This window comes from Vombatus ursinus, unplaced genomic scaffold (assembly GCF_900497805.2).
Source record: "Vombatus ursinus unplaced genomic scaffold, bare-nosed wombat genome assembly UNPS02014789.1, whole genome shotgun sequence".
Lineage (NCBI taxonomy): Eukaryota > Metazoa > Chordata > Mammalia > Diprotodontia > Vombatidae > Vombatus > Vombatus ursinus.
In genome coordinates this window covers 7,502,687-7,523,685 of record NW_020954567.1, presented here as the reverse complement: position 1 = coordinate 7,523,685, position 20,999 = coordinate 7,502,687, and the positions used below count along the sequence as shown (strand labels likewise).

Sequence of the window (20,999 nt, the reverse complement as noted above, 5' to 3'; positions counted from 1 at the left end):
TTGTTCAAAATAATAAATATTTTAATCACAATTCTAAGATGAATACAAAGAAAATGAACATGAAACATGAAAGTACAGAGTGTCTTCTGGCCCATACAGCCCTTTCTGAAAGGTGAATATAATCTGATCTGTCCATGTGGACAGTCACTTTGTTTTCTTTGAAAGGCAGCAGGAGAGACAAGGTGCTAGCAATAATTTATTGAGATAGAGATTGAGATTTATGCAGTACTTTTAGGTACACAAAGCACTCAAAATACATTCTCTCTTGGTCTTCACAGCAGCCCTGTGAAATAGATTTTAAAGCTATTATTATCCCCATTCTACAAGTGAGGAAACTGAGATAGGTTAAGTGACTTACTAATTAGGTCACTTGCTAGGTTAGGTCACAGAGCTAGTAAAAGTCTGAGGCAGAATCTGAACCCAGATCTTCTTGACTCCAAGTACAGCACTGTCTCCATCCCACCACACTCCTAGGTGGATGATGGCTTCCCAGACATGGTCATGGTCCTGTCAGTTGGTAGCTGTGATCCCGTTGGCTTAGTCTGGATCATATTTCTCCTTTTGTGTCTGCTGTCCACAGCTCTGATGATGCCTCTGGCCCAGTTGATGTCAGGATCAGCACAGATTTTAATCCCTCTGCGGGTGACAAAACTGTAATGGAAGGAAAAGATAGAGGAATGGTCAATCATTGCTCTGTCAGGCCAAGGGCTTAACTTAAACTGGACACAAGTAGCTGCTCTTGGATTACTTCTAGAGAAGACTTAATGAATGCTAAGTCAAGAACTAATAATAATGATTGTTTTCCTGTGCTCACTTAGCAGTCTTCATCTCATTTTTCACTGTCTAAGATTAATATCTCATTCTTTAATCAAGGGAGAGTTCCCTCATTTTACTATCTTAGTTTGAAAAAAATACTAGAAATACATATTGGCCAATAGGATGACTGTGGAAATAAGAAAAGCATTACCTGGCACTGAGCATATTGAAGACAATTTCTGAGGCAGCTGGTGGCCCATTGAATAAAGGGCCAGGAATGAAATCAAGAAGAATTGAATTCAAATCTAGTCTCAGACACTTATTAGCTGTGTTATACTAAGCAAGTTATTTAATTTCTGTTTGTCTCAGTTTCTTCAACTGTAAAAATGTGGATCATAATAGCACCAACCTTGCAGGGTTGTTGTAAGGATCAAATGAGATAATATTTGTTTAAAACAACAATTGGCATATAGCAGGTGATATATGAATGCTTATCCCTTTCCTTTCCTTCTTTTTCCTTCAAGGTACATTTCCTTAATATAGCTCTGCCAGTATCCAAAGACCTCACATCAAGTGGACCATGTGCTTGAATTATGATGGAGGCTCCCATCCATGAGCCTATTCCTGAGCACCTGGAATCATGGAGTCACTGGCTTGAAATCAGGAGACACCTTAGGGATAAGTTAGCCAAACACCCCTGCATTTTATAGGGGAGGAAACTAAAGACCAAAGAAGGGAACTGATTGGCTCAAAGCTTCATGGATCATAATTAGCAGTCGGGTTTTTGAGCCCAAGTTGTCAAGCTGAGAATTCAGTAACCATTGCCTGACACTATGTTGTTAACATTATTAGATTTGCAGTTTATTTTCTTGGGAGAGCTTGTTAGAGATACTAGTACAACATTCCCTGTTAGGCAGCAAGGACTAAAAATCTCTTTAAACTTCTGCAGTTTTTCAATTCTTGATACTAGAGACACAGTTATTTAATATGAATGAGTGAGAATTATTTTCCACTATACACCTGAAAAGAAATTGGGCAAAAGGGTGAGAGACAGATATCCATTCAAGGTAAAGGCTTTATTCCTAAGGACTTTTTTAGGAGGGAAGGATTTCATCGTCTGTCTGAAAGATTGTGCTTGTATAAACTTACATCACTGCTCTCATCGGGCCCTCTTCGATGAGGTAGCTCTTGACTGAATAAACAGGTAGGGGCTTGCTTGTCAGGCTCACACAAAAACTCCTTTTCATGACTTCACTTCCCACACCTAGTCAAAAAAAAAGACGGAGAAAAAAGAAATAAATTCATCCTATAATTAACTCATTAAAATAGAGGGAAACTACAATGTCCAATGGGATAGCCAATCAATCGACAATCATTTATTAAACACCTCCTATGTGCCAGGCAATGTATTAGGAACTAGGGTTACATCCACAAAAATGGAACAGTTCCAGCCTTCAAGCAGAATGCCTTTTGTGTTAAGCTCATTTCCATCTCCATGACCACCAAGGATAAAATGGTTGCTTCTGAATCATCTTGAAGCAAGGAGCAAGAATACCCTAGGATCCTAGCCTCTGACTCTGTAACCAAATCCTAGGAATGTAGCATAGATCCTAGCCATGGTGCCTCTGAAAGTGGGTCTTTGTCTTCTCTCTCTTATATAACGCCCATTGAATTTATATAGCTGAAACCATCCCATAAACTCATAGAATTAGGGTTGGATGGGACCCAAGATCCACTTGTCCTTCTCCCTCATTTAACAGATAAAGTCATACAGGAAATACCAGTAGCAGAGCTTAGATTTGAACCCAAGCCCTCTGATTCTAAATCCTGAATTCTTCATATAATAACACGGAAGAGATTTGTTTTTTTATAAAACACTGGGAGATATCCTGGTCAAAGGAGGTCACTGTGTAATCATACTTAGAAATTATCAAAGAGAATTCAGATTGAAGGTGACTGTGTTTTACTTAGAGACCAGGCTTACCCTGCAAAAAGGAAAGGAGACTTAGGGACAAAAGAATAGTGTACCATAAGCAAAACTTAATCGATATTAGTAGCTGCTGTTTTTCTTTTCTGCCATAGACGCTTGCCTTAGCCTCAAATTTGCACAACCGGATACGAAAGCGTTTAATTTGTGATATTAATGATCAGTTCATGATGACCCAATACTTTATGAAAAGTCTCGCTATTGCTAGAAGGCAATTCCTTTAGATGGATCTAAAGAAATATAATCCCCTCCTACCTCCCCATCTCTTTCCGCTTTCTGCTTTCAACACTCACCATACCCCCTTCAAACATTTCCCTTTTTCATCTCTGACAATTTATTTTGAAGCTGATGCTCTCTGAACCCAGTGTAAGAGAGAAACCTGACCTCTTCCTCTGAATAACTTTAAAAGAATTCTCTTTTCTTGTGCTATCCAGTGAAGTCACTTACTTCTCCTCCTTCAAGGAATCATACATAAACACAGTCTTTTCTCCAAGGGACTTCAGGCTTTCCATCTCTATTAACCTATGTAAATATCATAATGTCCCTAAGAGTCAAATTAGAGGGCAGAGATGGTTTTCCCTATTTTATAAGTGGGAAGACACAGGGAATAGCATGGTGCTAATCAGTCAGAATCAGATGGCCCCAGCCTGGCTTTGATAAGGAATTGGATATGGTTCCTATTTTGTGCCCCCCTGGGGTCTCATCCAAATCTGAGCATCAACCAGATAATACCTTCTACACTGCGCAAAATTTCAACCTAGAGCAAGAACTGGTCCCAATAAGCAGTCCATGAACATTAGCTATTGCCCATACTCTTAACTACACCACCCTGGGTGGTGTAGAATGCACTTCTGTCTTGGAACCAGATAGGCCAAATGAAATACATGCCAACCACATAGAAGCAGGAGCTCTTGAAGGGCATTTGGTTGTCCATGGTGAAAGACAGGTTGGTGGGGAGGAAGGAGATGAAGACCTGGTGTCAGGAGAAGCCAGTGCTCCAACAGGATAACAGCTATGTTATCCCTCAAGTCTAGCATAAAGCCTTGCACATAGTAGGTAATTTAATAAACGCTTGTTTAAGTGAATTATATTCAAATCCTATCTCTGATATGTATTAGTGATGTGACCATAAGTAAATCATTTAGCTGCTCTGATCCTGATATTCTTCCCTCTAAAAATGAGGATAATACTTATAGTACTTTTGTCATTTACTCATTTCAGTCACGTCTGACTCTCTGTCACCCTATTTTAAGGTTTTCCTGGCAAAGATACTGGAGTGGTTTGGCATTTCCTTCTCCAGCTTATTTTACAGGTGAGGAAACTGAGGCAAGCTGAGGGTTAAGTGACTTGCCCAGGTCACACAGCTAGTAAGTGTCTAGGGCTACATTTGAAGTCAGGAAGATGCTTTTCATGATTCCAGGGCTGGCACAGTACCTACTCTGCCACTTAGTACCCCTATTAAGTAGCCTTACTGGGTACTTATATGACTTACCTCACTAAATAGCCATGAGAGTTAAAATATATGCAAAGAATTTTGTAAAACTTGCATCACTCTGTCACTGTTAGCTATTATAATGGTGACCCATCTCTCCATACACGGCAGACATACAGGCTGTTAGCAGAACACACTCACAGCCTTGCCAGCTTGGTATGACCTACCCAAACTTGGGCTCCAGTGGCCCAGTCTCCCATATCTTAGGGCTACCCCCCCTCACAGTGAGACATCAGAATAGGACTCTAGTAGCAAATTCATCAAGAATGAAGATGGAGAAGAAAGAAGAAGAAGAAAAGGATAGGAAAAATAATCTGTCTTCCAAAGAACCAATGCCAATAACTTGTCCTCACCACCATCACTAATCAGTTTGTCATTAATTTGGAATTCTCTTTCTAATAGTTACAATGGGTTGACAATGATCTATCTGGGCAGTATCTCATGGTCTCTTCCTTTGTGATCAATACAGGTATCTGCAAGAGCTAATCTATATTGCTATTTCTATGATGACTTTCTTTGTGTCTCTTCTCTCATGATCTGTCACCAAATCTTCTGGATGTAGGGCATAGTCTCTTCCATTTCCCAAACTGCGAACCTAAAGCACTGTCCCTAAGTGTCATAGGAAAAGTGACATATCTCTAGTAAGTCTTGCCAGAGCCAAATAAGAGTATTGCTTTCCTGTCTCCCAGCTCCATGCTTTCTGTAATCCTACAATCACATTTTAGCAATTCATCTCCCAGCTTACCTTCCACAGTGAACAGTGTGAAGCCACAGAAACAGAAGAGAATCGATAAGAGGAGTTTCATGGCTGCTGTTAAGTTGAGGGTGTCTGGAGGAGAGAATGAAGAGTGAGGACTTCTTTGAGTTTTTATGCCCTGATAATGGTCAGTTAACTTCCTGTGCCTTGAAAGGGAGTTTCAAGGTGGGAGGAAGGTTTATCGGAAAGTCTTAGCAGCATCTGTTAATTTCTCTTTTAAAAAAAAAGTTTCTTTTCCTTCTCCTGATTCTTACTAACCCCACACTCTGTGACCTTCCTTCCACCTCATCTGTGGTTAATGTGTCTATGAAACATAATAGGTATTTAAAAGAGAATACAACTCTTTCATCTCCAGCCTCTAAAGTCTACAACTAATGCCCCAACCACAGAATGAACAGATGTCAACGTCAGTACTTTGAGCAAGACTGCCCAACATGTGTCTCAAAAAGGAAAATCCAACCAAAGTTGGTGTAGTGAGTGGACAGTGGAAACAAGATGCATGATTATTCTAACTCACAGTGGGCCCTCATGATTGGAACCTTAATAATTACTCCAATGTGATTAAAGCCTTCTTTAAAAATGATTCCATGATCCTTATGAATAGTGTAAGAATGTCCTTGTCATATGTCATTGACAAAAGAGACATAACACCGCAGGCATGGTCTAATGAGAGCAGAGCACAGTAGTAATATCACTTCCCTTGCCTTATTCACTCTGCCCTTCCTGAGGTAGCTTAAGACACTATTAACTTTATTGACTCTTATATCATACTCCTGACCCCATTTGGGGTTTTCTTGGCAAAGATACTGGAGTGGTTTGCCCTTTCCTTCTCTAGCTCACGTACACAACTACTTCACAAAGGCCTAGAAAAACACCATGCTGATGCATAACTTTACCCAAGGAATAGATTCCTTGAAAAGTAAAATAGAAGTGATTGACTCTATGATATAAGAAATATAAAAACAAAACAAAATTGAAAGACTTAAAATATTAGAAAATGTAAGATGTCTCATATTAAAAACAACTAGCCTGGAAAACAGATCAAAGAGAGATTATTTAACAATCACTATACTAGCTGAAAGCCATGACCAAAAAGAAAAAAACTGAATATCATATTTCAATAAATCATAAAAGAAAATTGCCTGGATCTTTTAGAACTAAAGGGGAAAGTGAAAATAGAAAGAATTCATTAGTCACATCCTGAAAAAAAATCTCAAAATAAAAATTCCTAGGAATGTGCTCAGAGACAAAATCTTAAACTTCCTGGTCAAAAAACAAATGCTGCAAACAAGCTAAAAAGAAAGAATTCAAGTACCAAGGAAGCAAAGTCATGATTATATATGATTTAGCAGCCATGATTCTAAAGAAATAGAAAGTTTAGAATATAATATTCCAAAAGGCAAAAAATAGAGGCTTACAACCAAAAAAAATTTATCCAAAAAAAAAACTGAATACAATCCTATAAAGGAAAAAAAATGGATCTTCAATGAAATAGAGGATTTGCAAATATTCCTGATGAAAAGACTAGAGCTGAGTTGATATTTTGAAACATAAGCATAGGAGTCAAGAGAAACATAAAAACATAAATATTAATGATCAATTAGAAGGGGCTAAATAAGGATCAATGTTTGATCCTTCCAGAGGGAAATAACAATATAAGTGTCCCCTCAGAACCATAATAACCTCAGGGGTCATAGATGAGTTAAATAATATTGAGGATTTGGGAGTGTTTTTATTGTGTTTTGATTATATTAAAAGAAAGGAAGGGAAGAAAAAAGGAATACACTAAAGTGAAAAGCAAGAAGAAGAAAAATTATCTCACATAACTGATGTACCGAATTAGAAGACTGTATAAACAAAGAGGAAAGGGTTTGAAGGGAGCCAGCAACACTTCAACCTCACTTTTATCTAAACTGGTCAAAGAAGGCCATAATACACACAGAGAGTGTGTGCAGAAGTGCATTTCACTTAAATTATAGAGAAGGAAATGGGCAAAAGAGACTGAGAAGATAATAGATGAGGATGGATTCAGGAAGGAATTAGTCCAAGCAAAACAAACTCTAACCACAAAGAATGGTTCATGAAGAGGAGTTTAATAGGAAAGAAATGAAGGATAGGAATTTGTATCTGGAGTTTGGGGAAGGGGAAGAGAAGAGGGGTAAGGGAGTAGAAGCAGATTATATCAAGCATAGATCCCAAGTCCTGAGCCTACATCTCTTCTCTCTCAAGATAAGCCACAAGTAGAGAAACCCATAAAATGGAAACAGAGAGTGGAATGGATTAGAAAGTAGAACCCTACAACATCTTATTTACATAAAACACACTTGAGACATAAAGAGTTGCACAGAGTTAAAATAAGGTGCTGTTACAAAATCTATAATGCTTCAGCTGAAGTGAAAAGGCAGTGGTACTAATCATGATGTCAGAAAAGCAACCACCAAAATAGACTTGATAAAAAGAGATAAGCAGGGAAACTTCATTTTTCTGAAAGATACCATAGAGAATTAATTTTGACACTTAATAGATAATGTTCCAAATGCCGTACCATCTAAATTCTTAAAGGAGAAGCTAAATGAGTTACAAGGAGAAATAAATAGTAAAACTATAATACTAGAAGACCTCAGTGTACCCCCTTGGAAACCTAGACAAATTTATCCAAAAAAATAAACAAGAAAGAAGTCATGAACCTAAATAAAATGTTAGAAATGTTAGATATGATAGACCCCTGGAAATTATTGAATGAAAATAGAAAAGGGTATATACACACACACACAAACACACACATATAAATGTAATACACACACATATACATATGCATATACACATACATATATGTATGTGTGTATATGTATATATATATATTTCTCAGATGAACATATAATCTCCCAAAGAAATGCAAAAAAGCCAAAAATGTTGAACACCTCTTTTACTGACCAGATTACAATAAAAATTATATTAATTAAAGGGATATTGAAGAAATAAGTAAATAAAGATGGTCTTTGATGAGATGTTTATAGCAGCATTTTGGGAGTAGGAAAGAAGCAAGGTAGATGTCCATTGATTGGGAAGTGGCTAAACAAATTGAGGTACATAAGTAGAATGTAATATTACTGTACTATAAGAAATTACAAAATTACAAAATGAATGCAGAGATAAGCAGAGCAATGAAAACAACATATACAGTGAATAAAGTTATATAAATGGAAAGGACAACCATAAAAGAATCAAAAATGAATGCTGCAATATTACAAAGAATAAGTATGACTCCAAAGAAGAGATATGAGAAGTTACCACCACCCCAATCCACTGCAAAAATGGAAGGTCCATAGGTGTGGTACATACATTTTCAGACTTTTATGTATTTATTGATTTTGCTGATTTTCTTGCATCTTATTCTTCTTTTTATTATTTTTTTTTAATTATTTGTTATATAAGATGGCTTTCTCGGAGATGGAAGGGAGAGATACTGATAGAAATGCTGGTGATATAAAAAAATAAAAAACATCAATAAAATGTATAAAATTAATTGAAGAATGTAAATAACCCAGTTTCAGAAAAAGAAATTGAATAAACCATAAATGATCTCCCAAAGTAAAAAAGAAAAAAATAGAACCAGATGGATTTACAAGTGAATTCTATCAAACATTTAAAGAAAATTTCATTCCAATTTTACAAAGTTGTTTGAAAAAAAATAAAAAACAAAGGGATCCTAAGAAATTCCTTCTGTGAAACAAATGCAACCTTGATGCCTAAACAAGGATGAGTCAAAACAGAAAAAAAAATCTATAGACCAATAAATATAGAGCAATAAAAACAACAACTAGAATTTACGTAGCACTTCAAGGTCTGCAAAGCCTTTTACAATTATTATTTAATTTTATCCTTACAACAACCCTGAGAAATAGGTACTATCATTATCCCCATTTTATAGATGAGAATATTGAGGCAAATAGAGATTAAGTATTCCCTTAAATATTGTTCACTTAGAGGATATGATCAGAGTCCATCTAACTTTAGATCGCTTTTTCATTTGGGGGAAAAAGGGGAACCCCAGGCTCTAAACCCCATGCTTGACTCCTTTCCCACCTAATATCAGTTCCACAATGAATGTAGATAGAGAATTAGGGGGAAAACATTTATACAAATCATAGCAAAACAGAAATTAGAGAAGGTATACATAGGAGGCTAGATATCAGACAACACAGAGTAAAGAAGCTTTCCCGCTGAGAGCAAAATATCTGAGCTCAACCAAGAAAGAGCATGCTGGATCTCACTCTGGGAAAAACTCCTCAAGTTTCTACAGTAGCAAGCTGGAAATAGGGACCTGATGAAGACTGCCAGCCCCTCTCATGTCTTCCTCATGTCTTTATGTCTTTTCGTTCAGTAACCATTGGCCTCTTCTACCTGCTTTCTCTTGAAAATGTAAGTCAACTGGTCACTACACTAGAAGAAGACTTTTGCTTGTAGAGTTCCCGAGAGGGACTCGCATTTGAAGATTCCCCCAAAAAGGGACTGGCTGAGAACTGAAGCTCTGCCCTATTCCTCACGCACGGCAGAGCTTTCATCTCCACCAGTAAAGAAGAATCCCATATCAATGGGCTTTGGCACAGGGATTGCACGCACTCAGCATATTCCCCACTTTCTCATACTTATTTGAATATGTCTCATCCTCTCCCACTTTCGATTGTAAATTCTGTGAAAACAGAGATTGTGCCCTACTTCATTTATATAAACTCAGCATCTATCATAGCCTGATGTAATAGCTAGATACTATCAGGGGTTGGTGAATCCATCTCTAACTGGCTTGTGAGAGCCCTTTATTAACTTTTCACTGTATGTATTTACACCTCAGAAATCAATAACAAATCAGGCTTCCATTTGTTATTTTGTTAATTTGGCTAGACTTCAGAGAGCATTAATAATTCAGATTAAACTTGAAAAAGAGTGTGCCTATATTTGTTAATATTACCAGCACACCCCTGTATTGCCCTATAAGCATGGGTAGAGCTCAACATGAATGCAGCAGAAAGCTAGGGAAATGAAGTCATCACCATACTAGAGATAACTAGATGGCACAGTAGATAGAATGCTGAACCTACCTGGAGTAAGGGAAACCTGAGTTAAAATCCAGCCTCAGACATTTACCACTTGTGTGACCATGGGAAAGTCATTTAACCTATGTCTGTCTCAGTTTCAGCGACTGATTTTAATCAAGATAATAATAGCACTTAACTCCCAGCTTTAGTTTCCTCACCTATAAATTGGGGATAATAAAGTTGTACTGACTTTCTCATAGGGTGGTTAGGAGGAAAACTCTTTGAAAATTAAGTCATACTATACTTCTGCCCATGAGTTGGATGAATGAAGTTGGGGAAGGTGGGGAAGAATGAAATACCCAATCTTAGGAGAAGCCATGAAATCACCATATTAACTTCTCCCTTTTCCATCTATTGGTAAAGTCAGTCACACCTATCAACTATTCCAATAGCTTTGGAACAGATACATACAAAGGAACATTATCAACCCAATTTGCAAGCCTGCAAACAGAGGCAGAGATAGAGCCAATCTAAGGAGCTACAGCACCACTATGCCAGTGATTCACTTTTAGTGTGCTGGGATTCCCCACAGAGCTAACCAGGGTTCAGGAAGATGAATCTAATAATAGCAAACTTTTTACTTTGCAAGTCTCTAAAATTCCATAGATATTTCAATCATTTATTCACATATTAATTTTGGCTAAACCAAACCCATAAGTAAATCCACCATGTTAAATGGGAGTATCATTACTTTTCCTTGACAAATCTGTCCCCCATGACAAAATACCCTGCCACAGTGACACACAGGTTGAGATTATGGAGGTTCCACATACAGAAATTTTGAAAGAGATCTACGGTTATCAAAAGGTTAAAAGTACCCCATTTAAACCACACAGACCTTGTAACTCAGTGCCTAACAACCCACAACAGCAGCGTGGAGGACTGAGGTCACACCAGAGGAAATGCTATACATTGGCTATGTTCTCAAAGTCATTTACACATGAAAATGAGATTACAAATTACAAATGCCGATAACTCACACTTCTCTAGTATTTGATGGTTTACAGAGCACTGTCCTCATTACGACATTGTTAGGAAAGCAGTGTCCATTTTACAGATAAGGAAACTGAGGCTCTAAGAAATTCAGTGATTTGCCCATGATGATGGTCAGTGATGGAACTAAGACTCAAACTCAGGTCTTCTGACTCCAAGGCCAGACTCCTAAATATGATTGGTTCCACTACTCCACATTTGACCATACAACCATCTATAGAACAGAAAACTAAGTCATAAAAACCATGTCTCCCTTGAAGAACTTTCTGTTCTCAGGTCTCAAGACTTGTTAGTAAATTCATTATTGCTGAATGCTTCAATATTTTCAAAATGCTATGATTTCTTCGGTGTGGGTTCTCTTTCCCATGAATAAATTCCACCTTCACCAACCCTATGTCTTCGTAAGTTGTAATGGCCAAAAATATCATCAACTAGTGACCAGTCTTGAAAATGAGCTTCTCCAAGCTTAGCTAGGCTGTCCCTTGGATGATAGGAACAGCCTTCTTTGAAAAGCCCTCAAAGTCTCCCCAATTTATTAGGACCTGCTACCACCTGCCTTCCATTGACATTAGTCTTCAAGAACCCAGAGTGACCTCCATGCCATGAGAAGGCATCTGAGGATGCCATTAGCAGAGTTTGCCACACGCCCTAAATCTAAAACAAACCCTGAAAAATTTCCAGTTTCAAAATTCCATGAATTACTTTGACTTTATATTTGTGCATCTAATGTGTCAGCCTCAGTCTGGCACTATGAGAAATTTTTCAGGAACAAAACCTGAAACAAATTTATTTGTAACTTACAGCCTTGCTAAAAACCAGAAACTGAAGCTAGAGAAAGAAACTGAAAATCGTTCATTTCAGACACAATAGTAGCAAACACAAAAACAACTCTGTCAACATAAGCTGAATCTACTGCTTTGCATGAAGACAGAGCGTCAGGTTGCCTGTTAGGGCTTTTTGGCCACTGTTATACCACTTGATTAGACATTTTTTAAAAAGTCACTGCTTCCTTTGCCTCAGTTCTAGAGGCCCCAAGAAAATTTGGTTAATCACTAAATGCAGATGCCTTTTCTTAGCACTCATCTTTCTCTCCTCCTAGATACTTGCTCTTCTCTGGTTTTCATAACTGAGAAGCTTTTCTGCAATAGATACCACCACTTCCTCTCTTCTCACTTTCTTCTTAACTCTCTGCAGTATGTCTCCTGACCTCATCAATCAAATAAAACTGGTCTCTCCAAAGTTACCAATCTTAATCGACAAATCTAATGGTGTTTTCTCAATCCTCAACCCAATTAACCTCTTTGTTGTCTGACACTGTCAATCACAGTCTTCTCCTGGATATTCTCTCTAGGGTTTTGTGACACTGAACTCTCCCAATTCTCTCCTACTTGTCTGACCTCTCCTCTGTCTTCTTTCCTAGATACTCATCTTCATCATACCCTCTAGGAATGGAGGTTTCTCCCAAGGCTGTGTACCAGGTCTTCTTGTCTTATCCCTCTATACTACTTCAATTGATCTTACCAGCTGTCATGGATTCAACTCTATGCATGTGATTCTCAGATTTATTCATCCACTGCAAACCTCTCATGATCTCTAGTCTCATATTTCAAAATGGCTATAAGACATCTCTAGCTTCATGCCTCATCAAAGCTTAAACTCAACATGTCTAAAACTGAACTAATCACTTTCCCCCAGAACCCTCTCCACTTTCTAACTTCCTTATTACTGTGAAAGATATGATCATTTCCCCAGTCAGCCAGGAACATCCTCAACTCCACATTCTCTTTTGCCCCCTATATCCAATTAGTTGCCAGTTCCGGTCATTTCTGCCTTTGTATTACCTCTTGTATACGTGCCCTCTTCTCCTCTGATACTACCACCATTCTGATGTAAGCCCTCATCTTCTCACACCTGGACTATTGTAATAGACTGCTGGATGGTCTCCCTGACTCAAATCACACTGAACTCCAGTCCATTCTCTCCTCAGCTGTCAAAATGGTCTTCCTCAAGCATGGGTTTGACCATATCAACCCCCTATACAATAAACTCCAATGGTTCCTTCTTGTCTTCAGGACCAAATGCAAAATCCTTTGTTAGGCTTTTAAAGCCCTTTATAGCCCTTCCTACCTTTTTAGTCTTCTTACACTTTTCTGCCCTCTGCATATTCTTCCTATCATTCTGGTCCCCTTGCTATTCCTCACACAAGACACTCTATCTCTAAACTCTTGTGTTTTCACTAGCTGTCCCCCATGACTAGAATTCCCTCTCTCCTCACCTCCAACATCCTGGCTTCTTTCAAAGTCTAGCTAAAATATCACCTTTTGCAAGAAGCCTTTCCTATTCCTTCTTATTCTTAGTGCCTTCTTTCTGAGATTATCTGCAATCTAGCCTGTGTATATCTTATTTGTACCTAATAGTTAGCATGTTATCGCTCTCATTAGATTGTGAGCTCCTTGCGGGCAAGGACTGTTTTTGCCTTTCTTTGCCTCCTCCAGTGCTTAGCTCCGTGTCTGGCATATAATAGGTGTTTAGTTAATGCTTGTTGAATTGTCGACTTAGCTAATGAAAGACAGTAAGCTCCTGGTGTGTAATTCTAGGCATAAAGTTGTGTCTTGCTAGGTATTCGATAAGGGCTAAATGTTTTCAATCAGCAGCACCTTAAAACTCTACTCAAGAATGTGAGCTATGTCACACAAATGTCATGCCACAGTACTTACAGAATCTGTATCCTTGGTAATGGAAAAACTTTTGAGTAAGGGGCCAAAACTTATCATGGTCAAATGTCCTAATTTTCAAAAAGGTCATTTCCATACAATATAGACTAAGGAGTTTAATGTTGATGCTGGCAAAATTCTAAACCATAGTATTAAGTTGATGGTTTGTGATTACTTGGGGGGAGGGGGAATGGTGATCCCTGGGATAAAACATGAGTTTACTATCCCAAGTCATTATAGACTAACTTCACTTTCTTTTTGACTAAGGAATACCGCAAAAAGCATATCATCTGGCATTTGAGGATCATTTGAAAGATCTGGAAATGAAAAAAAAAACTATTTAGCAGTGACATTATAGTTTAAGTATTCAAAACACTGTCACTTAGAAGAATGATTAGATTTGTTCCACTTAGCACCAGAGGACAGAATAGGATCATTTGGTGAAAGCAGTAGAAAGACAAATTTAGGTTTGAAAATTTCCTAACAATTGGAATTTTCTAACTGTGGATAGGGCTACCTCAGAAGATGGTGTGGATTCCTCCTTTCCTGAGTTCATCAAGCCACACATAAATCCCCAGTTGCATATGTGATGTAGTAGAGACTCTTGTTCAAAAACGAGTTGAATTTTGTGGTTTCTGAGGTCCCTCTCAACTTCGAGATTCTAACTTTTGAAATGGCTACCTTGGGAAAAGGTAGTTTTGTGTTTTCCACGGGATCTGCCCAGTAATAAGGGGAGAAACTCCAGAGATTAGTTTGAAGGAATCTGATTCCTGCAAAAAATAATTAAGGCTCGCAGTTGTTCAGTCTTGTGTCACTCTTCATGGACCCATTTGGGTTTTCTTGACAAAGGTACTGGAGTGATTTGCCACTTGCCAGAAGTTTCTTCTGTTCTTGCTATATATATCCTTGTGTAACAGATAATTAATGATAATTGATTAAATGAAACTGGGGTGCTAATCACTGGGAAGAACACAGAAGAATGAGGAATTAAGTGGAGAACATTAGGGAAGAAACCTACATCTCTAAGGAGTAACAAGACCCTGAGAGGGGAGATGTAACTTGCTCTGATTCAGTGTAAGTGGGAATTAGGATAAGGACCCTAGAGTCCAGAGATGTCTAAATACATCATTATATAAGCTATCCCCATTTGGAAAGCTTTTAAGAGATGATTCTACCAGTGAACCAGAATGTGGCAAGTATGAGTAGGAGCTGGATCACCTCCATGTGTAGGTCTCCTTGCTTTGTAGGGAAACGAAGAATTTAATATTTGCCTTCCTATAGGAGGTTTAGTGGGAGAATGTCCATTGCAGAACATGGATCATCCCTTCTCCTGGACTTAGCTCCTTTCCCTACCCCTAAGGGTATATCTACACTTGATCTAGAAAATGTGTGTAAGCAATACATACTGCATTGTTTACATCTGCTTATAAAGTTTCTTGTTTATAGAAACGTTCTTGGCTAGGAGTATGATGTCAATATAAAGTTTAGTATATGCTAAAAAAAAAAAGCATATCATCAATCACTAAATCAAGGAACATTTACTAAATTATTATTATTTTCCAGGAACTTATACTATGCACAAAAAAAAAGTCAACAACCATCCCTGCCCCTAAAGAGTTTGCATTCTAATGAAGAGAGAAATATAAATTTATATATATATATGTATGTATGTATATGTTTGTTTATGTTTATGTTTATGTATATGTATACACACACAGAGTAGATGGAAGAATATAGCAGGTTAGAGGATCAGGAAAAGTCTCCTATGGCTTACGAATCTTAAAGGAATCCAGGGATTCTAAGAGACAGAAGTGAAGAGGAAAAGTATTACAGGCATGGGGGTGGAGACGGTGCAAAGGTAAAGAAATGGGAAACAGAGTGTCAGATGTGAGGAACAGCAAGGGGGCCAGTGTAGCTGTATCATAGAGAAGACAGAAAGGAAGAAAGTGTAAGAGGAAGGGAATAGGCATTTACATAGTGCACACCACGTGCCAGCCACTGTGCTAAGCATTTTACAGATACTATTTCATTTGATCCTTATGACAACCCTGTAAATTAGATCCTGTTATTATCTCCACTTTACAATTGAGGAAACTAAGGCTGAACAAGACGAAAATGACTTGCCCAGGGTCACGTAGTAAGTGTCTGAGGAAGTATTTGAACTTAGGTTTTCCTGACTCTAGAGTCAGTCCTCTATCCGCTATATTACCTAGTTGCTTCAAGATCAGCAATGTAGGAAGAGACCAGGTTATGAAGAGCCATGAATGGCAAAGTAACATAATTGAACTTGGAAGTAATAGGGAACCAATGGAAATTATTAAGTACAGCTAAGACCTACCCTTTAGAAGAACCACTTTGGCAACTGTGTAGGGGATGGATTGGAATGGGGAAGGAATTCAGCAAGGCATTAGAAAAAGATCTAGAACATCCTTGTGGATAAGATGATTAAGTTTGATATATTGGAAAATACAGCTAAGATTTACAAACATGTTTACAGACACAAAAAACTAATAATATGAAATTAGTGATAAATGTAAAAGCATATATTTAGGTTGAAAAACTTATTTATATTTACACAAGATGAGAAAGATACAGCTAGCAAAAAAGACCCATGGGTTTTAGTTGCCTGGAAGCTCAATATGTATGATGTGGCTGTCCCAAAAGCTAATGAAACCTTAGAATGTATTAATAGCTATGCAGTATTCAGATCAAGGGAGGCCCACTAAACTTGGGAGCTGGCATTCAGAGAAAGCCATTTAGTTCTGGGCATCAAGTTTTATGAGAGATATTGTGTTGGAATAATGTTGACCAATTATTGCAAAAGAGGGATAAGAACATATTGATAACACTTTATGTTCCTAAAAATGTTTATTATGGTCATCATTATAATATATACTTTTTAACAGAAAAGAGAAGTCCAAAGTGTGTTTGAGACAGGGGTAGGGGGTGTTAGTTATTTATGGTCCTACTATGGGAGGGGATTAAATCTCTGACTAGTAAAAGGTGTCCAGTCTCTATTAGCCATTGATGTGTCTTTCACATCAACTCACCAGAGTGAGGAAATAGAGAACAGGTGAAACTATGAACTGGTTGTAGACTTAGAAAGCCTAGGTTCCAATTTTGCCATTGCTACTTATCAGTTGTGCAACTCACAAGTCATTTGTTCCCTTCAAGGACTTTGTTTTATCTTCCAGAAAATGGGGAAGGAAAATGTGAAGATCTGACCTATCTATTTATGGGAAATCATAGGTACAAATAGGAATACTATGCAAATATGAGATATTATTTCTGGAATTTTGTGTGGAGGGCAAAATAGCAGGTTACTAATTTTGACCTCAATGCAAAATGTGCATGAATTACATCAATCCATGGAGAAAATAATTGACCCTTTACATTTCCTCCATTTGTTCCGACTTCTTGGTACACTTCCTTAGCATGTTTCACTGCTACATTTATCACTATTGAATCACTGAAGATGCAGACTCTTGGGTCTAGAGGCCCAGTCTGCTCTCTTTAAAGTAGACATCTTTTCTACAGTAGAGTAAAAGACTTCTATGCAAGGATTGAAAAAGTGACCAGAAAGAAAGTTGGAGGAAATCACCCAGAGAGAGGAGGTAGGTGGATTAGGGTGGGTAGGGCACACCTAAGTGATCTAATCTTCACTTCTGTAATCTAGGGACTTTAATATAAGAGTCTATTTCTTCTTTACAACATGACTAATGTGAAAATAGGTTAATTTGAATGTATATGTTGAGCCTGTATCAATTTGCACACTGTCTTGGGGCTGGGGGGAGGGGACAGATGGGGAGAAAATTTGGAACTCAAAATCTTATGGAAGTGAATGTTGAAAACTAAAAATAAATAAATAAATTTATTTTTTTAAATGAGACTTGACTGCCATACATACATACATACATATATATACATATAAATATATATAATATGAGTCTATTTTTACCCAGAGTCCACGAACTTTTTAAAAACATGCAAATAACTATTTCAACATGTTTGATTTCCTTTGTAATCTTTTCTATTTTATTCTACACATTTCAAAAACTATTCTGAAAAGAGGTCCTAAGGCTTTACCAGACTGCCATTAAAAAAAGGTTAAGTACCCCTGTTTCACACACATCCCCACTCCTTTATCCAAACCTGATTATCAACTAGCTGAGCGGGAAAAAATTAAACTATACTATTCATTCTAAGTAGATGGTGATTGATGGGTGGTTGCTCAGAGAGTTTAATCAAGAGCAATACTTGAATATAAAGGAATAGAGCTGTAACTGTGGTGTGTCAGGCACCAGGAAGAGGTAAGGGAGACATTTGGGGACAGATTGTCCCTTCCTGAATTCCTCAAGTCACATCACTGGGGATGCTAGGGACTTTGCCTAAAAGGTCAGTGCTGCTTGTTAATAACAAACATTCCAGAGTCCCCTGAACTATCTTCAATGTGTCTAAAACTGGATTCTTAGCTTTTCCATCAAACATGCTCTTAATTCTGTGAAACTTTGACACTAGATTATAAGCTTCACGTGGCCAAGAACCATCTCCTAGCTTTCCCATGACTATTAATGGTATTACCATTCTCCTAGTTACCCAAGCTCAAAACGTCATCCTTATAAATGTTTTCTCCCTTTTGTGAAGGAATCAACATTGAAATGAATAGCCACCTAAAGAGGACTTTAACAGTAACAACAACAAAAAAAGTCCCAGAATCATTTTTTGCAAAATCATACAACCTCCACAAAGCAAATATTGCCTAGTATCTTAACAAAATCTCAGGAAGGATCAAAATGCCAAAAAACCCAGTACAAGGAAACATAAAGCTCAGAAGAAAGAAAAACAAGCCATTTTTAATCGAGGGGAGATACTTACAAAACTAAAGACGGTAGAAGACAAAGATGAAAACCTATCTACTGAGTCCCTGTGGAGAACTGGGTAGTCTACTAGGATTGCAGAGAGAATGGGCACCCTCGCCCCAACCAGTAAAGTCTCATGTTTTAATAGGATTCTTATTTGAGACTAGGAGAAGCAGGCATTGGCAGAAGGGAGAGAAGAGTCTGGACTTGGGCACCGATTCATGCTAGTAGGGGAAGGAAAGATTCCTGGAGAGCTGGAGACTAGTTGATATTTAAACTCTCTACCTGTGGGAAAGGAGCTTTGGGCTGTTATTGTTGCTGTTGCTACTTTGACAGGGTGACTTAACTTCTCTAAGTTGGGGTGGGGAGGCTTCAGTATTTCTTACATTTGGTCATTAGGGTTATTTCCAATAGTGACAAATAGGACACTTCTAGTCCCTGTTATGATGGCTCAGATGAAGAGAGAGCAGCCTGGCTTACTGGATGGGATGCTGCACCTACAGTCGAGAAGACGGGTTCAAATCCCACCTCATAAAGTTTCTATGTGACCCTAGACCAATCTCTCTGAGTCTCAGTCTCCTCATATGTATTATAAGGAATATAGAGAGATATTAATATCTCTAGCTCTTGGCTCATAGGACTGTTGTATCAAATAAGATAAAATGCTTCACAAATTTGAAAGTGCTATATTCATAGTAATAATAATAACTAATATTTATGAAGTGCTTACTATTTGCCAAGCATTATGTTAAGCAATTTACAATTTTTATTTCACTTAATCCTCACAACAATTCTGGGATTTAGTTGCTATTATTATCCCCATTTTACAGAGGAAGAAACTGAGGCAAAGAGATGTGAAGTGACTTACCCAGGGTCAAATTGCTAGTATGTGAAGCCAAATTTGAACTCAGTCTTCCTGAGAACAGGCCCAGCAGTGTCCACTGCACCACCTATATTAGTGGCAATTGTCTTTGTCATAATGACCCTATGGCTAGCATAGCTTTTGGGGTATAGGCTTACCCTGCCTTTATATTAAATCTTGAGAGGAGAGGTGCTTCCCCAGCAGTGCCTCTGTACCTTGAACTCCTCAGGCAAGCACTAGATGGCCAGTCCTGTCTTTTTCCTCTCCTCTGTCTCCGGTTTTTATTCAAATCTACAAAAGGTAAGGTACAAAACACGGGAAGCTTCCAAAATAATAGCTGACATTAGTATCACATTTGTCTCAGTTTTCAAAGTACTTTCCTCCCAAGAAACTTCCTAGGTAAGTAGTATATCATTAACATATCAGCTAGGCAGATGGCTGGCACAGTGGATGGAGTGTTGGACAGAGAGACAAGAAGACCTGAATTCAAATCCCAGCCTCAAGCTCTTTCTAGCTGTATAATCTTGAGCAAGTCATTTAGACTCTATTTATCTGTTTCCTCATCTGTAAAATGGAAATAATAACATCTATCTCCCAGGGCTGTTGTAAGGATCAAATGAGATCATATTGATAAAGTGCTTTATAAACCTTAAAGTGCTATAAAAGCTATTATTATTATCTCCATTATTATTAGCTATTATTATTATCTCCATTTTACAGATGACAAAATTGAGGCTCAGTGAATGACTTGCCTATAGCCACAGAGCTTATGTCAGATCTGAGATTGAACCTAGATATTAGAATGTGAATTTCTTGAGAAAAATTTTTTGCCTTTCTTTGTATCTCCAGCCCTTAGTATACAGTAAATGTTTACTAAATGTGTGTTGGTGATGATTTTTTATGTCAATCTTTGGACTTTAAGTCTAGTCTCTGGACTCTTGTACTAATCACACTGACCAGGCTTTAATCACGTGGTATTCTTTTTTCTGGTACAGGTTAGGACCACAGGGTGGCTAGAACCCCAAACTCTCTCTTACTCTGCTCAGGGCTCGGTCCTTAAAGGGGAACGTTGAGCTTGTCACTCACTAGGCCGTGCAAAATGTTTGTGGTTGACCCTCTTGAAGTACAGGGGTGGGCAGGAAGGCAGAGTAGGGAGGAAACTTTCAATTCTGAAACCAATTTTAGGCTGCAAAAGGAGCCCCCAAAGTTGGGTGGGGAATATGACTGATTCTCCCCTGCCCCCAGGGTTCTCAGCCATTTGTATCTATGAATCAAAATTGAACACTCACTGTAATTTTTTTTTTTGGAAGAACCCTGGTGGTCTCTGATAATGTACTTAACCCCAACTCTCAAGAGAAACTAAGTTAGGGAATTCCCCTGAAGGGTGGGGTCCCACCATCAGAAGTTGTTCCAACCAGCAAGCTGGTAATAGTGGCCAGTTCTACTCGGGTGGGAACTGAAAGGGAAGTCAGCAGTGCAATTG

General features: G+C 38.1%; 1 protein-coding gene across 1 annotated transcript; it reads right to left on the bottom strand.

Moving 5' to 3' along the window:
• Nucleotides 1–5,236, bottom strand: LOC114047648 (cytokine SCM-1 beta-like). Its single transcript, XM_027868540.1, has 3 exons — nucleotides 4,981–5,236; nucleotides 1,906–2,020; nucleotides 1–651 (listed from the first exon to the last, which is right to left on the bottom strand). Exons 1-3 carry the CDS (start codon nucleotides 5,039–5,041, stop codon nucleotides 471–473), a joined length of 357 nt encoding a protein of 118 aa, XP_027724341.1. The 5' UTR covers nucleotides 5,042–5,236; the 3' UTR covers nucleotides 1–470.
• Between the last annotated feature and the right edge of the window lie 15,763 nt (nucleotides 5,237–20,999).

What these genes read in the sequence shown, in the direction of transcription:
- LOC114047648 (XM_027868540.1), bottom strand. Translation starts at nt 5,041, where the DNA reads ATGAAACTCCTCTTATCGATTCTCTTCTGTTTCTGTGGCTTCACACTG. An exon ending in CACACTGTTCACTGTGGAAG is followed by an intron (nt 2,021 to 4,980) that starts GTAAGCTGGGAG and finishes TTTTTTGACTAG; the next exon opens with GTGTGGGAAGTGAAGTCATG. An exon ending in GGCCCGATGAGAGCAGTGAT is followed by an intron (nt 652 to 1,905) that starts GTAAGTTTATAC and finishes CTTCCATTACAG; the next exon opens with TTTTGTCACCCGCAGAGGGA.